At 37.6% G+C, this 13,736-nt stretch overlaps 1 protein-coding gene across 3 annotated transcripts in view; it reads right to left on the minus strand.

The window, feature by feature from the left end:
• Positions 1 to 13,736, minus strand: part of CTNNA3 (catenin alpha 3) — a 1,978,275-nt gene that overhangs the window by 524,060 nt on the left and 1,440,479 nt on the right. For all 3 annotated transcript variants that reach the window (XM_055425631.2, XM_055425630.2, XM_088841920.1), the window contains one exon: positions 2,424 to 2,624. In XM_055425631.2, the coding sequence (XP_055281606.2) occupies positions 2,424 to 2,624 (201 nt within the window). The remainder of the gene's footprint in view (positions 1 to 2,423; positions 2,625 to 13,736) is intronic.

Consider the following 13,736-nt stretch of genomic DNA (forward strand, 5'->3'; position numbering starts at 1 on the left):
TGACATTTCAAATTACTTAATTTAATGATTATTTATAAATAATAAGCCCAAGTTATGAGCAGATGTGAACAAAGATGAACATCTTCTGTTACTTAATTGTGGAGGATAGAATAGTTGGAAGTATTTTTCATAGACAATATCCCTCTGGGAGAGAAAATCCTCACATATTTCAGCTTTAGTTAAGATCAAACTGATCTAATTAGCATTTTCATCTAATTTATTGCTCAGAATTCCCTTTAGTGAGGAATGCTTTTGATAAATTTCAAGGAATGCTGTTTTCAGAAAAGTTTGAAATTAGACATATAAAACCAAAACGAGAAGCTTTTTAAGATAAGCCAAAAATTATCTTAAAAACTAAAATGACAAAATTGGAAAGTCATAAACTATATTTTTATGTTAATAAGAAGATATGACTTTCACAGAATAACTCAGGATTATTCTATATTTATTGTATTTGGGGCACAGGACATAATTTACCTGGAGAATTTCAATTAAAGTTACACACAACTAATTAGAGGAAAAAGGATTTCTCGCTCTTCTGACTGAATGATAATGCTACCATGTTGGTTAGTTATTTTGTAAAGTCATTATAAATCATAGAGGTATTGAGAAAATTATAATTAAATCTGTAAATAACTTTGTTTTATTTTTATTTTCTGATTTCAGATGATAAAAATTGATTATGGAATGAGTGTTCCTACAACACATTTCACACTCTGGACACTTTGGAATTTCACTTCCACTTCTTTGCATATGCAGATATGGACTCTACAATATGGAGAATGAAACTAGAAAGTTAGTACCTCAGACACGCATTGTGAATATAAGAATGTGTTCACAACACAATACCAATATGATTACAAAACAGAAGCAAGATGTAGATACAATCTTGGTAGACTTTACCTAATTAATTTCCTATACGGTACTTTTCGCTTGACTGAAAAGGGAACCACTGATGCATTCTTCTTTTTACTTACAATTCTATTCCCAGAAGGTAGGAAAAAAAAATCATATAATGTTGTACTTGATTTTGACCAATAAGAAAGAACCAATTAAATTTAATTTTAGGGAAGAGATGCTGAACTACTCTAACACAATTATATCCTTAAGCACACCTCATTGGTAAAGCAACTACCGTGTACCATATTTGTGACACGAGGGACTTTTGAGGAATTAGTATTAGAAATATCATTATCAAGGGTTGCAAATACACCTCCTTCCTCTTTCCTTAGTATATCTTAAGGGTTTCATTGCTTTAGAAATATTTTTAAAGACATAATGAGAAAATTATCCATCAAGATTCATCAATGATTTCTGTATCAACACGCCAGAAAAAGAGCAACACTAATCATCAGTTTCCTACAGGCTTTACTAAGCTTACCTTGTGGCATAGTTCTTCAGAACTATCCCCAGTGAAGGTTAAGAAAAACTTATGTTTGTTAAGTAATTTCAAGGAGCAGCTTCCTGTTTTCCCAAATCACCCATCTTCATTCCTTCTACTGCTTTCACAAAATAAGTATGTACATCCACATTTAATACACTCTATATTTAACATGAAGAACAATTCTCTGGGGGAGAATCAATGATTTAAGTAAAGAATTTCAAATATTTTAGGAATCAGGTCCATGATCACCTCATGCTATGAAGTAATTAATAAAAAAAATTCAACCTGAGGTTTTCACAGATCCTAAGGGATTTTTTGTAAGTAAAACTACTGCCATAATGACATAAAAATAGTTGGTTGTCCTCATTCAAATTGCACCCATTGTTTCTGAATTCATATGAATTCAAATGCTTCTTTGAATTTTCTGTAAGTTTCTTAACAGTGCTAAAATAAGAACGCCATTTAATGTGTGATTCATAAACTAAGCATTTACTTGCTGATTTCAGAAAATGGGTGCCACAACCAAAACAAAATCTTGGATCCATATTTCTTAAGTAATCAAAGATTATGTGAAAGAACAAAATGGTGTTTTGCAGAGACTGAGAAATAAGGCAGAAAGCATTTCTCTGGAGACATAGGACAAGTTTGCTCTGCTTAAGCAAAGTAAACAAAAACCTGGGGCACCAATTGTATGGCTAAAGAGGGCTTGGAAACTATAACATACTCATCACATCTAGCCTAATTATATCTCCTAGTAGCTCAACATTAATAAACATTCATACATGGCTAAAGGCTGTGAGTAATTCATAGAACGCATATATTTATTAAAAGTTCTTTTTCTCTGATGAATATATTTACTCCCCAGAGATAAATTTAAAATCACATGACCACAGGATTTCAGCACTCATCAGGTAACAGCTATCTATTTCAAAGCAAACCACACAGACTGAGATTTTCTTTCCACATGTAAGAATATTTGGTAGCTATGTAGATGCAAATATTAGGAAGAGAGCCACTGTTTTTAAGGACAGAGACTTACCAGTGCTTGACAGAAAGTTCACATTTCTCATCACACCTTCAGTGTAAGCCCCTGGCTCGTAACTGTCCATTTCACCTGTGACAATGTGAGCAACTCTTGCTGCCCGTCCTCTGATAGCACCTGCAGCTCGGTCTAGATTATCAGCATCCTGGTCTCTCAAGGCTATGATACATTTGTTGACATCTTCTAAGATATGGCTCTCTGTAAGTAAACAGATCAAATTAGTTTAGTGGGTTTGTTTCATTTTTTTTTTAAATCACACAAATCTAGCATACTGTGCGTATGTGCGTGCTGTCACTTCAATTTTGTCCAACTCTGTGTGACCCTATGGACTGTAGCCTGCCAGGCTCCTCTGTCCATGGGATTCTCCAGGCAAGAATACTAGAGTGGGTTGCCATGTCCTACTCCAGGGGATCTTCCCAACCCAGGAACTGAACCCATGTCTCTTAAGTTTCCTGCAATGACAGGAGCATTCCTTCCCACTAGCGCCACTACTGTAATTCATGTTAATTTCTGGTTGCACACAAGGTTGGGAATAAAGGGCTGCTGCTGCTGCTGCTAAGTCACTTCAGTCGTGTCCGACTCTGTGTGACCCCACAGACGGAAGCCCACAAGGCTCCCCCGTCCCTGGGATTCTCCAGGCAAGAACACTGCAGTGGGTTGCCATTTCCTTCTCCAATGTGTGAAAAGTGAAAGTGAAGTCACTCAGTCGAGTCCGACCCTTAGTCACCCCACGGACTGCAGCCTACCAGGCTCCTCCATCCATGGGATTTTCTAGGCAAGAGTACTGGAGTGGCTTGCCATTGCCTTCTCCGGGGAATAAAGGGCATTGACAACTAAGAAGAAAAAATATAGACAATTCTGCTTATACCATTTTTAAATAGCACAACTTGTAAAATAAAAACTTTGCATTTATATCAGAAATTCTTACAGATTGCATCTGATTTGAGATTCCGATTCCAATAGATTAGATTTTAGATTTTAATGGTTTATAAATGGAAATTAAGGGAAAATTCTATATTAAAGCAAAATAAAATGTGTAATGATGGAATATAATTCTAATTAAAAGCAACACTATTCAGATTATGAAACTATACTAAGTACAAAGATAAAACTAAGCATTCCATTCAACTAATATTCATTCATGTAAGCTATTTAATACAACTATGGAAATCTTATAAATTAGGAAATGATGAAAATTGTGAAATATATAAATTTTATTTTGTAAAGCAGCAGCCACACTACAACTGTGAAAAGACTCATATATAAAGAGGGCTTTACAAAGATTGATTGACTTGAAGAAAATGAATCCCAGAGAAACTTGCTCACTCTAAAGAGTAGCTCCAGACCTCTTTCTCTCCTTCCTTCTTTGCATGATTAGTGCATGAAGACAGCAGGGAGTTATTAGTATAGTACAACAATGTGGTTTTCTTTTTCCTATAAAATGATTTATGCTCCCAGACAAAACTAATGAGTGAAGCTGAGTAAACATGTGGAATATCAACAAGCATGGGCAATGATATTTCTAAGAAATTAAAAGAATATTAAAAGAATGGCTTCTGTCTTTATTAAATGAATCCCCACCCAAAATATTTTAAGCCTCTATTACTTCAAAACATGCACAGAAAACAACTATAACAAAAAAGACCTCAGTAATTCCAGAACATATTGTTAACTTTCTCACTTTCTCTCTCCTCTCTGGACTTGCCGACTTTCTGCAGATAGGCTACACAAGACAGGCACTCATAAAGCTATTTCTTGCAGAGTCACACCTTCCTCTTATTGTTCGAAGCATAAAATCCAAACTATCAAAGAATATGGTCCCCAGTGAACTTCTAAGACTTGATGTCTACTATTCCTCTGCAGGCCTCTTATGCTTCAGTTATATTTATTTTATAATTTTCCAAACCTGCCATAATTTTTCAAGCCTCTGTGCCAGTGAGCATACTAGAACCTTGACCAAGTCTGCTCTTTTGGGTTTCTAGACCCAATTTCACTTGGGTCTACATATGTGTTTGTGAGTGTAGGCTTTTCCACACCAACTAGTAACTCTCTGCACACCAACTGGGTGATCTGGAATTTAACTCAATTCCAACACTATCTACTTGGAGCTATGTTCTTCCCAGGTGGCTCAGACAGTAAAGAATCTGTCTGCAAAGCAGGAGACCCGGGTTCAATCCCTAGGTCCAGAAGATGCCCTGGAGAAGGGAATGACAACCCACTCCAATATTCTTGCCTGGAGAATTCCATGGACAGAGGAGTCTGGCATATAGGAGTGCTACAGCCCATGGAGTCACAAAAAGTTGGACACGACTGAGCGACTAACACACACACACACACACACACACACACATCTGGAGATAGCATCAGATTCCATAGGTTAAGGGTTTAGTCTCACAAGACTGCCACTTTCCACCCCTACTACAGACAGTAATCATAAGCCAAGATTTTTACCTGTGCTTCTGACTGCTATAAACTAAAGGTTCCCATGACCCCCTTCTCATACTTCAGACACGCATCCAAGTTGAGGTTGATACATGTATTTCTGACCAACTGGCTATAAATCAGAGGTTCCCACAACCTCCTTTTCAGGCATGATTAATTTATTATAGTAGCTCAAAAAACTCAGAGAAACATTCTACTGACTAGATTTAACTTTTATAACTCAGGAATGGCCAGATGGAAGAGAAGCAGAGCATGGATAGGGAAAGACACAGAGTTTCCATGCCCTCTCCAGGCACATCACTTTCCCAAAATTTCCAAGGGTTCACCAACCCAGAAGCTCTCTAAACCCCATCATTTGGGGATTTTATGGAGGCTCTATTTCATAGGCTCAATAGATTAAATCACTGGCCATTGGAAATCAATTCAGCCTCCAGCCTTTCTACCCTTCCCAGAAGTAAAGAGGAGGAACTGAAACCCTCTAATCTCATGGTTGGTTGCACTGTCATTCAGCCTCCATCCTTGGGGGGTTCCTCCAAATCACTTCATTAATGTAACTAAAGACATCTTTATTGCTCTTGTCACTTAGTGCATTCCAAGAGTTTTAGGAGCTTTGTGCCAGAAATAGGAAAATACCAAATCAGTCAGTTCAATATCTCAGTCCTGTCCAACTCTTTGTGACCTCAAGGACTACAGTACGCCAGACCTCCCTGTCCATCACCAACTCCTGGAGTTTACTCAAACTCATATACATTGAGTCGATGATGCCATCCAACCATCTAATCCTCTGTTGTCCCCTTCTCCTCCTGCCTTCAATCTTTTCCAGAATCGGGGTCTTTTCCAATGAATTGGTTCTTCACATCAGGTGGCCCAAATGTTGGGAGTTTCAGATTCAGCATCAGCCCTTCCAATGAATATTCAGGATTGATTTTCTTTAGGAAGGACTGGTTGGACCTTCATGCTGTCCAAAGGTCTCTAAAGAGTCTTCACCAACACCACAGTTCAAAAACATCAATTTTTTGGCGCTCAGATTTTTATACAGTCCAACTCTCACACCCATACTTAACTACTGGAAAAACCATAGCTTTGACTAAATGGACCTTTGTTGGCAAAGTAGTGTCTCTGCTTTTTAATAAATTGTCTAGGTTGGTCATAACTTTTCTTAAAGGAGTGAGGTCTTTCAATTTCATGGCTGCAGTCACTATCTGCAGTGATTTGGGAGCCCCCCAAAAGAAAGTTTGTCACTGTTTCCACTATTTGCCCATCTATTTGCCATGAAGTGATGGGACCAGATGCCATGATCATAGTTTTCTGAATGTTGAGTTTTAAGCCAACTTTTTCACTCTCTTCTTTCACTTTCACCAAGAGGCTATTTAATTCTTCACTTACTGCCATAAGGGTGGTATCATCTGCATACCTGAGGTCACTGATATTTTTCCCAGAAATCTTGATTTCAGCTTGTGCTTCATCCAGCATTTTGCATGATGTACTCTTCATATAAGTTAAATAAGCAGGGTGACAATATACAGCCTTGATGTACTCCTTTCCCGATTTGACCAGTCTGTTGTACCATATCCAGTTCTAACTGTTGCTTCCTGGCCTGCATACAGATTTCTAGGAGGCAGGTAGATGGTCTAGTATTCCCATCTCTTGAAGAATTTTCCACAGAATGTTGTGATCCACACAGTCAAAAGTTTTGGTATAGTCAATAAAGAAGATGTTTTTCTGGAACTCTCTTGCTTTTTTGATGGTCTAAAGTATTTTGGCAATTTGATCTCTGGTTCCTCTGCCTTTATTCAATCCAGCTTGAAAATCTGGAAGTTCACAGTTCATGTACTGTTGAAGCCAGACTTGGAGAATTTTGAGCCTTACTTTGCTAGCATGTGAGATGCGCACAATTGTGCAGTAGTTTGAGCATCATTGGCATTGCCTTTCTTTGGGATTGGAATGAAAACTTAACTTTTCCAGTCCTGTGGCCACTGCTGAGTTTTCCAAATTTGTTGGCATATTGAGTGCAGCACATTAACAGCATCATCTTTTAGGATTTGAAATAGCTCAACTGGAATTCCATCACTTCCACTAGCCTAGTTCCTAGTGATGCTTCCTAAGGCAGACTTGACTTTGCATTCCAGGATGTCTGTCTCTAGGTGAGTGATCACACCATCATGATTATCTGGGTCATGAAGATCTTTTTTGTATAGTTCTGTGTCTTTATTCCACTTCTTCCTAACAACTTCTGCTCCTTAGGTCCATATAATTTCTATCCCTTATTTGTCCATCTCTGCATGAAATGTTCCCTTGTTATCTCTAAATCTTGAAGAGATCTCTAATCTTTCCCATTCTGTTGTTTTCCTTGATTTCTTTGCACTGATCACTGAGGAAGGCTTTCTTATCTCTTCTAGCTATTCTTTGGAACTCTGCATTTAAATGGGTATATCTTTCCTTTTCTCCTTTGCTTCTCACTTCTCTTCTTTTCTGAGCTATTTGTAAGGCCTCCCCAGACAGCCATTTTGCTTTTTTGCATTTCTTTTCCATATGGATGGCCTTGATTCCTGTCTCCTATACAATGTCACAAACCTCTGTCCATAGTTCATCAGGCACTCTATCAGATCTAGTCCATTAAATCTATTTCTCACTCCACTGTATAATCATAAGGGATTTGATTTAGGTCATACCTGAATGGGCGAGTGGTTTTCCCTACTTTCTTCAGTCTAAGTCTGAATTTGGCAATAAGGAGTTCATTATCTGAGCCACAGTCATCTCCTGGTCTTGTTTTTGCTGACTGTATAGAGCTTCTCCATCTTTGGCTGCAAAGAATATGATCAATCTGATTTCGGTACTGACCATCTGGTGATGTCCATGTGTAGAGTCTTCTCTTGTGTTGTTGGAAGAGGGTGTTTGTTATGACTTGTGCCTTCTTTTAGCACAACTCTATTAGCCTTTGTCCTGCTTCATTCTGTACTCCAAGGGGAAATTTGCCCGTTACTCCAGGTATTTCTTGACTTCCTACTTTTGCATTCCAGTCCCCTATAATGAAAAGGACATCTTTTTTGGGTGTTAGTTCTAAAAGGTCTTGTAGGTCTTCATAGAACCATTCAACTTCAGCTTTTTCAGCATAACTGATCAGGGCAAAGACTTGGATTATTGTGATACTGAATGGTTTGCATTGGAAACGAACAGTAGTCCTTCTGTCATTTTTGAAACTGCATCCAATTACCGCTTTTCAGACTTTTTTGTTGACCATGATGGCTACTCCATTTCTTCTAAGAGATTCTTGTCCACAGTAGTAGATATAATGATCATGTGAGTTAAATTCACCCATTCTGGTCAATTTTAGTTTACTGATTCCTAACATGTCAATGTTCAATCTTGCCATCTCCTGTTTGACCACTTCCAATTTGCCTTGATTCATGGAACCAACGTTCCTGGTTCCTATTCAATATTGCCTTTTACAGCATTGGACTTTACTTCCATCACCAGTCACATCCACAACTGGGTGTTGTTTTTGCTGTGGCTCCATATCTTCGTTCTTTCTGGAGTTACTTCTCCACTGATCTCCAATAGTATATTGGGCACCTACCAACCTGGGGACTTCATCTTTCAGTGTCCTATCTTTTTGCCTTTTTCCTACTGTTCATGGGGTTCCAAAGGCAAGAATACTGAAGTGGTTTGCCATTCCCTTCTCCAGAGTACCACGTTGTATCAGAACTCTCCACCTTGAGCCGGCCGTCTTGGGTGGCCCTACACAGCATGACTCACAGTTTCATTGAGTTAGACAGGCTGTGGTCCATGTGATCAGATTGGTTAGCTTTCTGTGATTGTGGTTTTCAGTTTACCCTCTGATGAAGAAGGATAAGAGACTTATGGTAGCTTCCCAATGGGAGAGACTGACTGATACATATTTCTTATTCCAAACCATAATATCGCAATTGCCAATCCCCTCTGGCCTGCTTGAGGCATTTAACACTAGTTAAATGCCCTGCTTCAGGACAGGCAAACTCAGTTCCATGATGTTTGGGTTTCACATAAAATAGTTTAGATATTTTCATTAGAGCTTCTTTCTGTGTTTTAATGATGTACAAATGAAACTAGCTCTCCAGTAGACTGGCAAATAAATACAAGTGCAGGAATTTTATCTTATTCCTTGAGGTATCTAGCCCTTGGCACAGTACATGGCATATATTAGGATAATAAGAATGTCTATTAAATGAATGAATGAATTCTTATAAGATGCACCTGGGGATTTTAAGTTATTTTGTCTAAATCCTAAATTATGGGTTATAAACATTGGTAGACACATTTCTGTAGCCTTAAATTTAGTCAATTTAACCCATATTAAGGGCAGTAAGTTCATTTGAATAAAAAAGATTAAGAACTGAAAACCTTCATTATAAATTCACTGGAGTTTTAACCTAATTTGTAGCATTCAGTCATGAATGTGTCATTAAGGCCTATAATAAATCCAGGCACAGTCCCATCTCAACAGAAAGCACATGTGTATCATCACCATCATGTTTCCCCTGGAACTAAAGTACAAGTATAAATGTGGAAGGCATAGTAATTACCAGTTTTTAAGAAATCCACAGATGCACCCTTTAATGACACCTTAAGAAACTGTTACTTTCCAAGTATGCTGGGAAGATTAAAAAAATAAAACATACATATATATACTCAATAAATGTTTAATCTGTATTCACTATGGTTGCTTAATTTTAGATTGCAGAGCTGTTTTTGCTCAGTTCTATGAAAGCGAAAAGATATTTAGGGAAGAAAAAACATTGCTCATTCTTAGAAGATTAATGATATGATAAACTCAGTAAAGGTGAAATCATAGCTGTCATGAACTATTTCTTTCTATGATTTTGCACAGGAAAAATGCACAAAGAATATTCACTAACAATGATTAAATGTTCACTTTTTGTATAAAACAAGGAGATACATACTTACAAATTATTTTCTTACTTTAAGCAGAGAATAAAAAATACAGTAAGAATTTTTCTGATTCTTTTTTTCTTGGTCTTATAGAAGTTTGTGTGGTTATTGTTTTAGATTGAGCAACACAGTCAAAAGCAATGGTGTTAATTATGGTGAAGAGTTATAGAAGTAGAGTCAGATATGAAAATATACAATGTAAAATAAGGGAAATAAATGACAGGAAGCATGTAACAGAATTTATCTGAGGTAGTTATATTGAGAACATTGGAGATGATGACTAAATGATCTTTTGAATTACTAATATTAAATATAGCACAGAAACATTAAGAAAGGTTTAGCAAGATTTCCATTATTGTGACACTTTCCCAGTATGCTGAATGTTTCACAAAATGCCAGCAACAATTATTTTCATGAAATGCTAAACATAGAGTGCCAGAAAAAGAAAAAAAAGAATGAGCACCTCCCACATACACAGTAACTAAACATTAAGTTAATTTCTTAAAAACAATTATTTCTTTACTAGTCATATTTCAGGTGAATTTAAGTAATTAAAAAGGCCTTCATGATAGCTGAAGTTTTTAGGTCTAGCTTTATAACCCCACATCTCTAGCAAGGAAATAAAACACCAAATACTCGGAAAAACTTTCTATTCATGTATGTCTTAAGTCTTTGCTGTTGGAATGAGTTTACTCTTTTGTTGTTGTTTAGTCACTAAGCCATGTCCAACTTTCGTGACCCCATGGACTGAAGCCCTCCAGGCTACTCTGTCCATGCGATTTTCCAGGCAAGAATATTGAAGTGGCCTGCCCTTTCCTTCTTCAGGGGATCTTTACCTCCCAGAGATCCAATGTACATCTCCTACATTAGCAGGCAGATACTTTACCACTAAACCACCAGGGAAGCTCTTTAGACATATGAAAATCATTAGGAGCTCCACTTCCAAATTTACTTTTTTTCTCAATTACAGGTGTACCTGGACTCAACAATTACATGATGTTTACAATGAGTTTTAAAAGAAAGACAATGTTATTATAAAACAAGTATACTCAGCAACTGTTGACCCTTGAACAATGTTGGGGTTAACTTGTATATAACTTGTAGCTGAATCTCCATGTCCCCAGTTCCTCTGCAGATTCAGCAAACCCTGGTCAGTGTAGAACTATGATATTTACTATTGAAAATTATCCTTGTGTAAGTGGACCTGTGCGGTTCAAACCCATGTTTTTCAAAGGTTAACTGTATTATACATTTTGAAGGATTGGTTGAAGATATGTCTTAATCGCTTCAGAGTGTCAGCTTAACATTTGATTTGGGGTGAATGATGAAATGTCCTAGTATTACTGAAAATCCTGAAGCACATTATTTTAAGAGCATAGAATTGCTGAACTACTAGCAATTTCTATCGCTCATTTTATAGCTATTCTGAGATGCAAAGGGTGATTTCTGTTTTGCTGGAAAACAGTAATAAACAGGGCAATAAAGGAACTGATCTTAGACTACAAGATATTTTATTTGTTGCAGACTTCTCTGGGTGACTCCATCTTTAGTCACTGCAGCAAGCATGCTACTGCTGCTCAGTCACTTCAGTCGTGTCTGACTCTCTGTGACCCCACAGATGGAAGCCCACCAGGCTCCCCTGTCCCTGGGATTCTCCAGGCAAGAACACTGGAGTGGGTTGCCATTTCCCTCTCCAATGCATGAAAGTGAAAAGTGAAAGTGAAGTCGCCCAGTTGTGTCCGACCCCCAGCGACCCCATGGACTGCAGCCCACCAGGCTCCTCCATCCATGGGATTTTCCAGGCAAGAGTACTGGAGTGGCTTGCCATTGCATAGCCACAATAAAATTTGAAATACATATAAATGCTTTCTATGATTTTTTAATTCTTCATTTTTCTACAATTAAAGATAGAACTTGTCTCAGGGAGAGTAGAAACAAACAAAATCCAGTGAGAAGAATTTAATTTATTGACTTTTAACCTCTAAAGCAGAATTGTATAAATCCATAGCCCAAAGGACAGACCTCACGTGGAAGCACATTTCATTTGCAAAAGCCATTCTTAGTTGAGGGGTTGTTGCTGTTCAGTTGCTCAGTTGTGCCTGACTCTTTGCAACCAAATGGACTGCAGCACATCAGGTTTCCCGGTCCTTCATCATCTCCCAGAGCTTGCTCAAACTCATGTCCATTGAAAGGTAAAATTTGCTTTCTTTAAATTCCCAAAGCTGGGCTTTGAATAGACCAATGGCAAAACCTAAAGAGGTAGAGTGTCTTTGCTATACTCCATTGAATGGGGAATGATATACCACCAACTGTTTCTTTCCCTGATATACACATATATAAAACAAAATTTTGAGAAGAAAAGAAGAGAGAAAAGAATATTTTAATAAAGAGAAAACTTTTATTCTAAAGAGACTGTGTTTTAAGCCAAAAGAGGTTAGATTTCTTATATTGGCAAGATAAAGGTTAGCAATCCATTGTACCTGAGTTCAAAGATTTAACTAATTTTAATTACAAGAAAATAAGTTCCCATTTTTGCACACTTGGATCTATACCTGTAAATTTAAAATTTATTACATAGGCAACTACACAATAGTTTTATTTTATCTTTTAACAAAAACACATGAAGCTAAAAAACCAATGGAAAACAAGAGTATATGTTAAAATGCTGTTTGTATATCTACCTAAAGGTGGCCAAAATTTCTTTTTAGTAAGATTTGATCTTGAAAATTGTTCTCCAAATTAACTAATATCCTACATAAAGATTTAGGCAAGAGTTATTTTGAGAATAAAGAACATGTATGTAGCTAAATGCAAAACCTTTTGAAATTCTGCATTCCTTTTCTACATCCTTAAAATCTTCCTCTATCTCCTTTCCTGAGACTAAGTATTATGATGTGTTAGAAAATGTAGATTATATAGAAGATAAATAGGTAAATCCCTGTCTGTAAAAGGTTTACAATCCAGTAACCAGAAAGACTGCTTCTTTAACTTATATGCAGAGTACATCATGAGGAACGCTGGGCTGGAAGAAGCACAAGCTGGAATCAAGATTGCCGGGAGAAATATCAATAACCTCAGATATGCAGATGACACTACCCTTATGGCAGAAAGTGAAGAGGAACTCAAAAGCCTCTTGATGAAAGTGAAAGAGGAGAGTGAAAAGGTTGGCTTGAAGCTCAACATTCAGAAAACAAAGATCATGGCATCTGGTCCCATCACTTCATGGGAAATAGATGGAAAAACAGTGGAAACAGTGTCAGACTTTATTTTTTGGGGCTCCAAATTCACTGCAGATGCTGATTGCAGCCATGAAATTAAAAGATGCTTACTCCTTGGAAGGAAAGTTATGACCAACCTTGAAAGTATATTAAAAAGCAGAGACATTACTTTGCCAACAAAGGTCCATCTAGTCAAGGCTATGGTTTTTCCCGTGGTCATGTATGGATGTGAGAGTTCGACTGTGAAGAAAGCTGATCGCCGAAGAATTGATGCTTTTGAACTGTGGTGTTGGAGAAGACTCTTGAGAATCCCTTGGACTGCAAGGAGATCCAACCAGTCCATTCTAAAGGAGATCAGTCCTGGTGTTCATTGGAAGGACTGATGCTAAAGCTGAAACTGCAATACTTTGGCCATCTCATGCGACGAGTTGACTCACTGGAAAAGACTCTGATGCTGGGAAAGGTTGGGGGCGGGAGGAGAAGGGGACGACAGAGAATGAGATGGCTGGATGGCATCACCGACTCTGTGGACATGGGTTTGGGTGAACTCCGGGAGTTGGTGATGGACAGGGAGGCCCAGCGTGCTGTGATTCATGGGGTCGCAGAGAGTCAGACACGACTGAGTGACTGAACTGAACTGAACCAGAAAGAATTACTTTCTAATTTTAAAAAATTTTTAATTGAAATATATTTGATGTAAAATATTATATAAGTTGCAGGT

Source organism: Moschus berezovskii, chromosome 12 (genome assembly GCF_049115385.1).
Source record: "Moschus berezovskii isolate FMDL1 chromosome 12, NW_MosBer_1.0, whole genome shotgun sequence".
Taxonomy (NCBI): Eukaryota; Metazoa; Chordata; class Mammalia; order Artiodactyla; family Moschidae; genus Moschus; species Moschus berezovskii.